Consider the following 13,806-nt stretch of genomic DNA (forward strand, 5'->3'; position numbering starts at 1 on the left):
AATAAACTTTTATCATCTGTTAGATGCAATGACACACTCCCTTCAACTTCAGAATGCTTTAGTTCTACTACTCAATCAATAGCTTTTACAAGAAGAGATTTATTAAATGCACTACTTGTTCTGCATTTCAACATCCTTGTTGCACTAATATATCATTACATACAACGCCAAGAAATTCAGGACTGAATGATCCACATGTACAATGAAGCAATTATACAAGTTAAATTAATGGCAAATAGGATGCTGACTGCTTCCTTAAAATTGAGCTGCCTAAATTAATATTTCCAGAAGCAACCCAATTTGAAGTACCCTGGTTTTCTAAATCTCTCCTAATTTAATAGTCTATGGACTACTTTTTCTCAGCTACTATTTTGAGTCTTCACTGTAATAAGTTTTATTGCACATTTAAGATGATAAAATATTATGCCATCTGTACGGAATATAAACAGGTGATTTTTTTTTACCATTATGAATACCAATATTTGGGATTATCATTAGCATGTTTGATCTGAGCTGAGTTTTCAAACTATGCAAAATGAAAGACATCATATTTTATCTCCTGCCTCTTCTTGGTATGAAAGTTAAACTTTCAGTTGCATTCTTTGTAGAGTATACGCTTAATAGGTAACTTGGCTTATATCATAATTACATATAGAAAGTATGTTAGAAGAATGTCAAGCCCTCAAAAGCAGAATACAACTTGAACGGGGTGGGGGGGGGAGAGTGGGGAGAAGGGAAAGAAAGGAGGGAAAAAATAGATCTACTCCTGTCATAAATATAAAGGGAAGGGTAACAACCTTCCGTTATACAGTACTATAAAATCCTTCCTAGCCAGAGGCACAAAATCCTTTTACCTGTAAAGGGTTAAGAAGCTCAGGTAACCTGGCTGGCACCTGACCAAAAGGACCAATAAGGGGACAAGATACTTTCAAATCTGGGGCCAGGGGGGAGGCTTTTGGTCTGTCTGTTCTGTGTGCTTGCTGGACACAGATCAAGGAAGCAGGCAATCCAACTCCATTAGAATTAGTAAGTACTAGTAAGGGAATGCGTTAGCTTATTTTTGTTTTGGCTTGTGATTTTCTCTGTGCTGAGAGGAAGGTGTATTCCTGGTTTTCTTTTTGTAACTTTAAAGTTTGGCCCAGAGGGAAATCCTCTGCATTTTTGAATCTGATTGCCCTGTAAGATTATCTTCCATTCTAATTTTACAGAGGTGCTTCTTTTACCTTTTTTCTTTATAATAAAGTTCTGTTTCTTTTAGAATCTGATTGGGTTTTTTTTTTTAGTATCCTAAAAAAACCCAAGGTTGGTCTGTGCTCATCTTGTTTATTCCCAAGCCTCCCCCGGAAAGGGGGTGCGGGGGCTTGGAGGGATATTACGGGGGGAGTAGGAACTCCAAGTGGTCCTTTCGCTGAGTTTTAATAAAACCACTTGGTGGTAGCAGTGTTACCGCATCCAAGGTACAAGAGAGAATTTGTGTCTTGGGGAGTTTTTAACCTAAGCTGGTAGAAATAAGCTTAGGGGGTCTTTCATGTGGGTCCCCATGTCTGTACCCTAGAGTTCAGAGTGGGAGGGAACCCTGACAACTCCCATTTTTCAATACCAACTTTTCACCAAAAAAGGGGATCCTTTTGAAAATGATTTTCAATTTTTTTGAATTTTTTAATGAACAAAATCTTACTTTTTGGATCAGTTCTATTCAAATGTAGGAAGTGCCAAAATTAAGGTTGTCCACGTAAACCTTAGTCTTGCCCCACATATCCCCAAATCTGTGATAGAACCAAGAAAAAATCCATTTATTCTACATCCCAATCCAGTGTTGTCGGACTTAAACACAGAGAATGCCCTTTTGCTTTTAGTATTGAATGGAGGCAGGAGTCTTGTAGTACAAATTATATAATCACGTAATTGAAGATGATACCATAATGCATAAGGAGAAAGAGTAAAGGTTTATTTTTGCATTTAAAATTAGTTTAGACTCTTTAAAAAAATAAATTTGCAGTCTTTCCCATACTCTGCACACCCCACTGTCTGGCTTACATAACATACCAAACAAATTGGATAATGGCTGGTTTACTTTTATGTTCTTCTACTTCACTCTTGTCCTAGCAGGCTTGAGTGACAGGATCCCATTCTCTGTTTTTCATTAAGTGTCCAGGGGAAGTCCACTGAAAAAGTTTGGCTTTCTCTAGTTTAAAATGTACAGACATGCCTGCTTTTAAAATCCTTTGCAGATAGTTCAGTCAACACAATTGACAGACAATTTCCTGTTCTCCTAGTTGTAATGTGTTAAAGGTTTTTTTAAAAAAATGATTATTACAAAATGGTATTATACTCACAATTTGTGAAGATTGTTAAGGCCCTCAAATATTTCTGGGGTCAGACATCCAATTCTATTATTGGAAAGATCCCTGAAACAAACAAAAAAAAATCAAAAACATTAGTTGTGTACTATGGGCGTACACAGCTACATAGCCACAAACAGCTTTGTTAGTTTTGATTTTAAGGAGTTAGAAAGCTACAAATGAAAGAATAAATATAATTTTTTTGTACTGTAACATATTTGAATTTAACTGATTTTTATAGCTTTTTAATTTTTATTATATTAACATAGTTACGAATCCCACTTAACAGTTAAACTTTCCTGTAACACATTGGATTGAATTTTACATTAATTGCTTTGTAAATGAGTGTCATGTCTCTAGAGGCCTCAAAGTAAAATCAGTCTTCATCTCATAGCAGTAATTTTTAGCAACATTTATTTAATAATGAGAAAATGGTATGTATTTTAGGAATTGCTGCATACAATAGTTTCTGCAGCCTGGTCTGAACCCTAGGTATCATCTATTTTTCCCCTTATTAAGTTACTCCATGCTCAAGGCCTCCTATCATTGCCAACCAGGATGGATTTGATTTCAGTCAAATTGATTTAAATCGTGATTTAAATCGCTATACAGGAAAACTCGATTTAATCATGGATTTCTACATAAAAGTGCATTCTTGTTGTTTGTTATAACCTTAATACATATTCTTCGCAACTCAGAGATAGATAGATGTAGGTTTCATTTTTAGAAGGCACACACTATGCATTTTTAAAGTGATTTATTTTGAAAACTTTTCAGATTAGCTTACAGCTATATCAGAAAATGAATGATTGTTTGGTTATTTCATTTACCAAAGGTAACTGAAGCAGATATTTATGAAGTCATTGGGAGGTAAACTATCTCCAATTCAACAGGTTAATCATTAATATTTGTAGAAATTTCTTGCCTCCAAATATTAATGATTAACCTGTTGAAGGTTAATCACCAGACAGACATTTAAACTGTTTTATTTAACTAAAACAACAATGTTATGTATTCTGGAATTTTTTCTTCAACAGCAAATGTCTAATGTTTTAACAAAACATGCATATGAATTTTTGAATTTAGTTAAACATTCAAGTTTTTTTAAAATCGGGTTTGTTTTTGTTACAATTGTTTTTAACTAAAATAGTTAAATGAAATATTAAAAAAAATTGACAATGTCAGCCAGGTTAACACAAGAAACTTAAAATATTGGCTCCTGCAGCTAACTCAGTCGTCTTCACCTTCATTTTCCTGTTTGTTCATAATCTGGAAAAGAAAAACAAGCTTTCCTGCTTTTTCAGGTCCCAAACAATTTCTAAATTTGGAATGAATTAGTCCAAAGGAAGAAAATATTCTTTCTACACCTTTCTACATTCTTTAACAGCTACTGCTGTTAAAAGTGAGATTATCACTTCAACAGTCTCTGAATCCAAGTGTTTAAGTGACTTCCACCAGTTCACTGGTGTGACTTTCTTTAAAACATCATCAGCAAGCATATATTTCTTGAATGGTTCACCCTTAGCTCTGAAGTTTATTATAGTTGGCATTATGGAGGGATGATTGCTGGATGTCCATGTCATAGCCAACTCCTCTTCTTCAGCAATTAGGGTTTGACCCTGGAACCAAGTATTGAGAATATCTGCAAGAAAATGAGATGGAGATAGTGCTTGTCCCATTCCTTTTCTTAATGCTTGTAATTTAACTCTGTCATTGCATATTTCTCTTTTTAAGATCTCACTCAGTTCCTTCCAAATTTCGACAGCATCAGCAATAAAACAGTGATTTCCCTGCATTTTGTTCAAGGCTACAGAAATAGGCTTCAGGGTACTCAGTATGTGTTCAACATTTCTCTTAAGCCCAGTGCTGAGAACTTTGGTTATGACAGTGCCATCTAGTTTTTAATTTTGTTCATAAAGTGTCATCAGATTAGGCCAGTTCTTGATATAGTGCTCAAAACAGTCCACTACTGAGTTACATCACAAATCTTGTGGGAGAGTAAGCTTGGTTCCTCCCACTCTTTTCAGAGCAGCTGCTGCAAAGTGGTTGTTACAGAAGTATTTTGCAATTTCAGCAACATTAGCAACCGTATGTTATTAGCTTGAGACTCTCTTCACTTTCCTCTAAATAATTTCTTCTCATTTTGGATACATTTCCAGCATTGTCTGTGACCAAGCTGCGTACCAGACATTTGAATTTTTGTTCACAGTTTGTTATAGCTTTTGCTGCTACTTCTTGTAAGTATTCTGCTGTGTGCGCATTTCCTGATGTATCAATTGTTTCTGTAAGAAAGACATTCCCTTCTTCTGTTGTCACACAAGCACATACAACAGGATCATTGTGGACACTGCTCCATCAAGACTCAGGTTAACAATTTTACCCTTACCTCTAGACCTTTTGCACACTGCTCAATTTCTCTTTCATACACTTTATCCAGCAATTTGCCTGAGACATCTGCTCTGTTGGGTGGACTGTATTCTGCTCTTAATCACTGAACCATGCTAATGAAGTGTGGGTTCTCAGTCATACAGAAAGGAGAGTTTGTTCCATAAACAAACTGGGCAATTTTTTCATCTATTACCTCTTTTTGTAATCTGCTAGTTCCTATCACAAACTTATCTATGGTTGTTTCTGGATGATGGATTTTTTTTTTCTTTTTGCTACAGGTGATATAATGTGGCTATGTGACATACATGATGTGACTGAAACACTATCATTGGCAGATAACTCTGAAACTATAGAAAATGATGGTGATCTTGAAGGTGGATAGTCTTCAGAATCCCATATGTTGAGGATGGATTCTCCTAAACAAAATAAGTCAATGCAGTTATTTAATTATTATTAATGTACTGCTCGTTTAGTATTACTCATTGCATTCACTGACACTCAGTACTACTTTAAAGGTGAAATTGTAAAAGGAAGATCTACCTATTTCAGCTATTTATTTTTTATCACAACTGCATCTAAAAGGATAGTACCATAGAGTAACAACCATATTTTTTGCTCAAACATGAGAATTCAAGAATAGTCCAGAAGGAAGACAGGCAGTCCTAAGAAAGAAGTATGAAATGAAAAAGTTTACCAACCTGAAGATCCTGCATGTTCAGACATGTTCCTTTCCATCATCTTCAACGCAGCTTCCTCCTGAGAAGGAACACTTCTCATGATGTTTCATTCAGGCAACTAGGCCTTGCATTTCTTTGTTGCACTGTTTGCATTTTGCATGGATGCCTGTCTTACACACAGGTAGAGGAACTTCATTAAAATATTCCTATACTGGGTCTCTTTTACGGCCTGCTGCCATTATAGGTTTTCGCTTCTAGTGAGAGAATGGTATGGTAGGTCTTAAATTAATGAAGACTACACTCAGAAAGACCGCAAGACTTCTGGAATATGCTGCTCAAACAATTTAATTGTTTCTACTGCCTGTCCCTCCCTTCTCACATTTATCTCCAGACTTCTTCTCCTTGTCCAGATCTATTCCACCCCAAATCTTCTCTTCATTGAACTTTTTGAAATTTTGCACTTTTAGAGAGAGGTAAGGGATTGACTCTGTGTGCACAAATTTGCAGGGGCAATAGGGTTGAGGTCTTATTTTTCACCTCTATATATTATTTATTGATTTTAAAACGTTTTTGCTGTTAACAAGCGTGTTATCTCTGGAGACACAAATCCACAGTTTGAGAACTGCAAAACTAAGCATCTCTGATGGTATCTTCTAGACTGAGCACTGAGTCCCATTGGGTAGATAGAAAGATTAACCTAAATAATCGATACAGAAGCCCCTGGAACCCCATAAAATTGGGTCCCTAATCCATGAACTATTGGAACTCATTCACAAAACTTTTCTTAAACATTACATGAATACATTGTCTCATACTAGAGAATTAGAATTTATAATCCCTATTCCATCATGAGATTCTTTGAGCTATAACGTATCTTAATTAAAATGATCTTTGGATAGATTTTGTCCTCAAAAAGCATTTTATAAAAAAAACTTATTTAAATTTAAAAAAATCTGATTTTTTAAAAATCATTGATTTTTATCCACCTTGTTGCCAACATTCTTCCAGCTGAGGAAGTCTGTATGAGAGTTTTGAAGCCATCAATGCCACTCTTTAATTAACCAGAAATATAACTCTTGAGAAATGCAAACAGTGTACCGCTGCCTCTGCAGCATGCCTTGGGTCTGCAGACCAAAAGTTTAGAGAGACTGGCCCAAACCATAAATTTTGGATCTAGATTTCAAACATCCCAAAAATTCAGAGAAGTTTGTATCCAGGAGTTTATCTTGAGATCTTGGGTCTCAAGAGGGAAACAGATTAGGACTGGAAAACTGAACAACCATCTCCCATGTGATATTAATAAATAAGCCATGAATGTCTTACTGGAGGTCCGTATTAAAAGTTATAAAAGCAAAAAACCAAAATATTAGCCTAGGGTAAATTTTCATTATTATGCCCATTTATACTCTAATTTCAAAGCTAACTTATATATAGCTGACTGATAGCCATAATAGAAAGCTTAAAGCACTAATTAATAGTTGTTATAAAACCCATTTGTGTTGTAGCTTATAAAACCCAGGTGGGGGCTGTTATGGAAGCCAAGTGAGTGGCACCAGTGGGGTATTTCTTCTGCGTTTTGTGTCACTGGTTTTCTTCATCTCCTTTTTCTTATATTCCAGTGTGCTTCTGACACAACACACAAAACATAGTTGCAACAGGGACAGGATATGAGCAGCTAGGACTGAAAATTCACAGAAGGCCCAGGTGAAGGAAAAGGGAAAAAATCACTTCTCTGGTTCAAGCAAAAGAACATAATTCAGCAAAGTTTCTGGCTACATTACTTGCAGTTTAACAGCCTAAACTCTACAAATAATATTAATCTAACCAAAGTAACGAACAGGGCAGCTGTTATGTCTCTTGAGCACCAAGTAGGGGGTGTTTGGCCCTCCTACAAGAGTATACCAGCCACTTCATAAAACACTAATCCTCACTAGGTTTTCAACTTAACCTGAATGCCTCCTGCTCAAGGAGGCACTTATAACAAGGACTCCAAAAATCCTCATCAAGGTATAACCCCAGCTCCCCCCAAAAAAACCTCCCCACAAACACACTGATTGTCATAGCAATGTTTATTATTAAATGTACAGATGGGATGGGCTATAACAGGTCTGTGGAACCTTCTCAAGGGTTCCAAAAGATTGGTACAACCCATTGCACCAGAGTAATAACATGAGGCATAAAGTCACTATGATGTGACTATAGTCTCCAGAAGAGTGTATGCAAGACTACACTCTATGTAATTCATAACTGCGACAGCGTACACTTTCAAGAGACAGCCACCAGGGCTCTCCCACCATTTACAAGATGACAGCAACTGCGTAATTCCAGATTTTCCACCCTATGTGTATTCTCAGCTATAACCTAATTTCCTGACTTTCAAATGTTTCGTTTGTAATTTTAACTTAAATTTCTTCAGCTCTGTTTTTTGTGAAAACTGCAATGATCTAATCATCTTTCAAATGAACAGATAACCTTTTACAATGTTAAATCTAGTCTGTTTGGGAACTAGATTGGTATTGCTTCAGGTATTGTGCCGCCTTTCTCTGCCGCCCTATTTTCTCCTATTATCCTCCGCATCTGTCAACACACATGTCCAAAATAAGAAAGCAAGAGTAATAATTTGCCATCTTGTAACTAAATCCTCAGAATCTTGGAGAGCCACCCAAAAAAATTACTGAAAGAACAGGGCATCTTTTAAATCTCACTGTGTTTCATGTTATACTTAAAAAAATGAAAGTTTTGGATAATCAAATATTACTGTATCGTTTTACTAGACATGAAAATATTCTTGTGCAGCTAAACATTTTAAAGTAATTTTTAAATATAGCATACATTTTTCTTATATACTTCTCAATTATATTAGCTGGACTAGTCCAGAAAAAGAGTAGTTTGTGTAAAAATATTAAAAATGTTAATTTATATTTTTTCCTACTGAAAGGATCATTACTCCAGAATGAACACAAGCATAAAACAGAAATACATCAGTAATTTTCCTAGTATGTCAGTGTCACTGGATTATCCTGGAAATCTGTAGTTTAACTTAAAAAAAGAAGGAAAAAATAACAGCCAAATCCTAAAATTGTTACTTGGGCAAAATTTTATCTGAAATCATTAGGAATTTTACCTGAGCAAAGACTGAGCAGGGATTTCAGAATATGGATCACTGTATGTGGCAAAACTGGGTAACAAAACTAGATTTCAGCCAAAAGAAAAAAAAAATCACAAAACTAAAAACGATCTTGCCATCCTATTCATGTAGTTCTCAAGAAGAGACATGCAGTAACAGGCTATTTCTAACAAAGCCACAGCACATGTATCCTCTTCTCAGCCTCTAAAATAACAAATGCTATTTTCACAACATGTTGCATAAGCTGGCAACAACTGAAATCTGTTCACTGTAAACCATTTTTCCTCATGAAACATTAGCAAAGAGAAATGACAGCTTGCACCAGCTTGCTGCACATACCTCTCAGCTGATCCTTATGATTTTAGGCCCAATTTGCTGCATGTTACAAAAATCTGGTGTTCATTTTTAGTTGTAAAATATTTACATCAGAAATGTTGACTCATGAAATTGATCTTACAGAAGACAAATATTCCTCTGTTAAAGAAACGAGTCCCACATGCTTTCTGTGCTTCCTCACATTTTAGTTTTTATGTATCCATCATTTTGTGTTAACCCAAATGGTAACGCAGTTTGCCATTGCAAATAATGAATTCTCACAATACGATCAGTTCTCAGAAAGGGTTATACACAGGAGAAATTGTTAATTTTTATAGGACCTTGACAACTTGCAATTTACCCAGCTCACTCACTGTAATTATGTCTCCTTCAGCGGCCTATGCTACCCTAGCTTCAGCTGCCTACTGGATTACTCATGGGACATATGTGAAACAATACTAAATGAATGCAAGTACAGTCAAAGTAATTACAGCATTCAGACTTCAGTAACGTTTTTTATTTAGAGCTAGCTCTGGTTGATATTGTGTAGTGATCTTCTACTACTCAAGAACATTTTCCTCGTGGATAAGAGTGGAACATATCAGTACCAAACACAGAATACTTCTTTTTAAAGTCTGGCATGGTAAATCTCAGGATTTCTGCGGGTGATGAGAGCTTCTGCTGAGGAGTCTTTTTGCTAGCTGTCCCATCTCCTAATACCTTTTCCCTACTTTGACTTCTCTTTTGCGGCCAACCTTTGACTTCCTCAAAAAGTTTCTTTTCTGTGACTCAGAAAGATTAAATCATGGCGTTTACAGGTTACCCATTCTTCCCACAAGAGGTCAGGGTTGTGTTATTAGATTATATGGCCGCATCAGTAATTAACATTCATTCTCATCATTGCACTACAATGTAATTATCTGTGTATGCAATACAGAAAAAATTCAAATATAGAGATCATAACTAAACAGCAAATGTGTATGATTATATAACATCATTTATTTTTCATAAAATTGCCCTCCACAAGCTCTAAATGAAGAATTTACGCAGTATAGGGATTTACTTATAAACATAACTGCATTCACCATTCTTTGATGTTTATTATTAACACTGCTATTTACAAGCCATGTAAAATTAGCAGATATCAAAGTCCTTTACTAAAACCAAAGAATGTTAATTGAATATGTTGTTAGGGAATTAACGAGTTAAGAATATAAAGGTGTATGCCAAAATGTATTATTTGAAATTTGACCCCAATATTTTGCATTAAATTAGTAGGGAAGTAATATTTTAAAACCCAACTTCAAAAATACACAGTTATCACATGATCACCAGTATTCGGAAGGATATGGTATACAATATGACCAAAGAGATTAAACAAACAAACAAAAAAAGACACAGAGTAGAGTAGACTTGATAGACAAGAAATTGGTGAACTTAACTTCTTCAGCATGCAGAATCCTCCTTCTGAGGAAATTGTTTTATAAATCTGGCCTATGGTATCTATGAGTAAAAGTGGACCTCATAACAAAAAAAGTGAGTGCGCAGAATTTTTATTTCAATGTACTAGTTAGGTCATTAGTTACACATTTTTAAAAAATGTATCAGCTACAGACTTATTTATTTAGATATTTAATAGGGTATTTCTTTGCTAGAAGACAAAAAGATATTTTCAAATACTCCAAAGCATGCCCCCAAATAGAGCAGAAAATAGGAATGGGACCTATGTAGAAGAAAAAAAATTAAAAGAATCCAAGTACAGTATGTGGTTTTATGTCCTTTGCCCTAAGTCCTTATGTTATTATTGCTTGGTGGCATACTCAAGTTCCCCAAGGACAGAAATGTTGATATGAACACAATTTCCAGGGTAATTCAATTGGAATTAATACTTACAAGCGCTTCAGTTCTGGAAGTCCATGGAAGGTTCCAGGCTCAATAGTGCTAATCAAGTTATTCTTCAGATCTCTAGAGATATATAATAGGAGGAGCAATTAATTAGCACTTTACCTAGAATACTAGTCTCACACATGAACAGAAGAACAAAAAAGATAACATACTAAGGCTTATCCTAAGCTTTATTTGGTTTAACTCAGAACAAGAATGCATGTATTTTAGATAGCAAAACTGAAAAATATTACCAAGCTCACAGTTTGGAAATCAATGGGGAGATTTTGCAATAAAAAGAGTTGGTTAAGATTGGGGGGAAACATATGTGGCTATGTGCCCTTTATTTTAAATTCTTTTTAAAAAATTTCCCTAAACAAGTTTGCCAGCTTTACCAGCCTAAGGAAAAATGCATTAGTCAACAGAACATTTTAAAGTGAGTGAAACAATTAGATCAACCTATTGGTTTGCTTATTCACTGTGCTGTGCCCTTTTACACTCAAAATAGTCTTCCTTCCCACCTACGGAAAGCAAAGCAACTGGCATTTGGTATATTGTGCAGATAGATCAGCACAGTGCATTGGCACACATACATATTTGGCAGACAGGTGTACTTGGTAACTATCCAGGGGATCAGATGTTGTAGAGATAAAGAATATTTTACTAGCATTAGTAGCCTCATCTGCTACCGGCGCAGTACTTGAGGCAGTGACTCTGCTCTCAATTCAATCTCCACTGAGATTTACTATGAGATTTTCTGATGCTCTCCAGGATTCGGACTCTGAAGTGTGTTTTGGGAGTAATTAGAAAGGCAGGCATAGGGGATATCTGCTGTAAATTCTTGTAGACTCTTGGTGTTCATCTTTTAAACAGTTTGAAACTCACAGTTGAGGGCTGGCATTCAATAATATTAGTGATGTTTTTCTCAGGACAAGTCTAAACTACAGCGCTACATCGGTGCAGCTGCGCCATGGTAGCACGTCTGGTGAAGACGCACTATGCCGATGGTAGAGCGCTCTCCTGTCAGCAGAACTACTCCACCTCCACAAGAAGCGGAAGCTATGTCAGCAGGAGAGCATCTCCACCAACAAAGTGCCGCTGTGGACAGCGTGAAATTTGCATCGCTTGGGGGCAGGGGGAGCTTTCATACCCCGGAGTGACGTAAGTGATATTGATTTAGGCTGTAGTTTAGGCCTGCTCTCAGATTGGTGAAACATTCTACAATGGATGCACTGCTTCTGGGAGTACCACAGGACAGCTATGTCAGCACCAGTATGAGTCACCCTACCTATGGCTTTCTATTTTATTGCAAATACAATACATACCAAGTGAAATCCTGGTCCAATTGAAGTCAACAGGAGTTTTGCCATTGACTTTAATAGGGCCAGATTTCACTCACAATATTTATTTCAAATATTTTCAAATAAGATCCACACATGAGAAACCAACTTTTTGTATCTTTTGCTAACTATGTAGGTGGACCTTTACATTCACTGGTTCAGTAAGGTGCTGTGCATTAATGCTGCTTAGATTTAATGCTGGTGGCCCGTTAATGCTCTGTCTCCCTCATATTCCTCAGTCACCCGTTGATTGAAAGCTCACTTCACATAACCACCCCCCAGTTCCATTAAGAAGGAGATCATGACCGCTTACAGACAAGGAGTTCCAGTAACTTCTACGTTTGTGAACATTTGAATTTTTCCTATTGACTTGACGCAAAAACTGTTTATATGGTTATCGTTATGGAGTAAAGAGCAAAGCTATCGGGCAAACAGTAGTAATATTCGAATCTTACTGGAAGAGACTGAAGGAGGAGTGAATGCCTCACAGCATTTCTACTATTCATCTCTCATTTCAGCCAGAAGAGCATATTTAGGTAGTCACTTGTTGAAGTTATAAATATAAACCTGAGTCAGGATAATCATACTGTGATTATTATTGCAGCTAATAAAAAGAGCCTAGTCAGCTCAAAGATTCTGCAACAGCTCAATCTACAAACACACATAAGCAAGAACTGAATACTCCAATATTCACATTTACTCCAATATTCATACTAACAAAGATTCTGTTAACCATAGTTCATTTTCATCAATACATTTTATGTATCAATGATTTATTTATATGCACATAGCAATAATGTGACAAGACCCAGATCTGCCTACAAATAAATGTGAAAATAATATGAAAACCCAGACCTTTAAAAATGAGTATAAACTGGTATTGCTTATGTTTAATCCAATATGAAAAAAACAGCAAGTTATTAAGTTATTTAACTTAATGTGATTTGTGGTTAAATTGCACTGTATACGGAGTGATTCATAATATTTTAAAATAAACCATTCGTAGTGTATTTCCCCCTGGCTTTGACCACAAAGATCATGTATTATAAAAATCAACTACTCTATTGTTCTTAAATCAACTTTTGTTCTTTACGTCAACATGTTCGACAGGGGCGGGGCTTTCATAATGAAGACGTCATATTTTCTCATCTTGTGACATCATTAGAACAAATCACATAAGAAAACTGAGAAGGGAGCTGCATTTTTAAAGCTGAGCTAAAATCCTTTTAAATGAAATATAGGTAGTGCAAGTAGTCCATGTTTACTTAATCCCTATAATTAAATACTTAATCTAAAAAAGTGAAGATTTAAGAAGAAAGAGTAATACATTGGTAATATAATTTTTCTCCTTGCCACCCCAGATATTGCAAGTATAAGTTTTATTTTATTTTATTTTTTTAAAAAAAAATATTTCAGTTGCTATTCTCCAGCCCTAATTTTCACCTATATCAGATATACATCGATCATTGTCTTATACAAACATAACTCATCAGAGTAAGTTAAACTTATTTTAACAAAAATAAATTGAACATTACGATGACATGTTGGCAAATATTAATATGTTTCAATTAAGCCAATATTGATATAACTTTTTTAATAAATATGCATGCATACACAAATATGCACATGTGCATATCCAACATTAGAGGTTTATTGCATTTTCATATATTTGGGCATGGTCCAGCATCCTATTTCCTTGGACCATAATGACTCCTTATGCATACTCTCTTGCT

At 35.6% G+C, this 13,806-nt stretch overlaps 1 protein-coding gene across 1 annotated transcript in view; it reads right to left on the bottom strand.

Annotated features, from left to right (window-relative positions):
- ADGRA1 (adhesion G protein-coupled receptor A1) overlaps nt 1-13,806 on the bottom strand; it is a 465,281-nt gene that overhangs the window by 265,107 nt on the left and 186,368 nt on the right. The window contains 2 exon segments of the mRNA XM_043551597.1: nt 2,337-2,408; nt 10,743-10,814. Coding sequence (XP_043407532.1) covers nt 2,337-2,408; nt 10,743-10,814 — 144 coding nt within the window.

Source organism: Chelonia mydas, chromosome 7 (assembly GCF_015237465.2).
Source record: "Chelonia mydas isolate rCheMyd1 chromosome 7, rCheMyd1.pri.v2, whole genome shotgun sequence".
Lineage (NCBI taxonomy): Eukaryota > Metazoa > Chordata > Testudines > Cheloniidae > Chelonia > Chelonia mydas.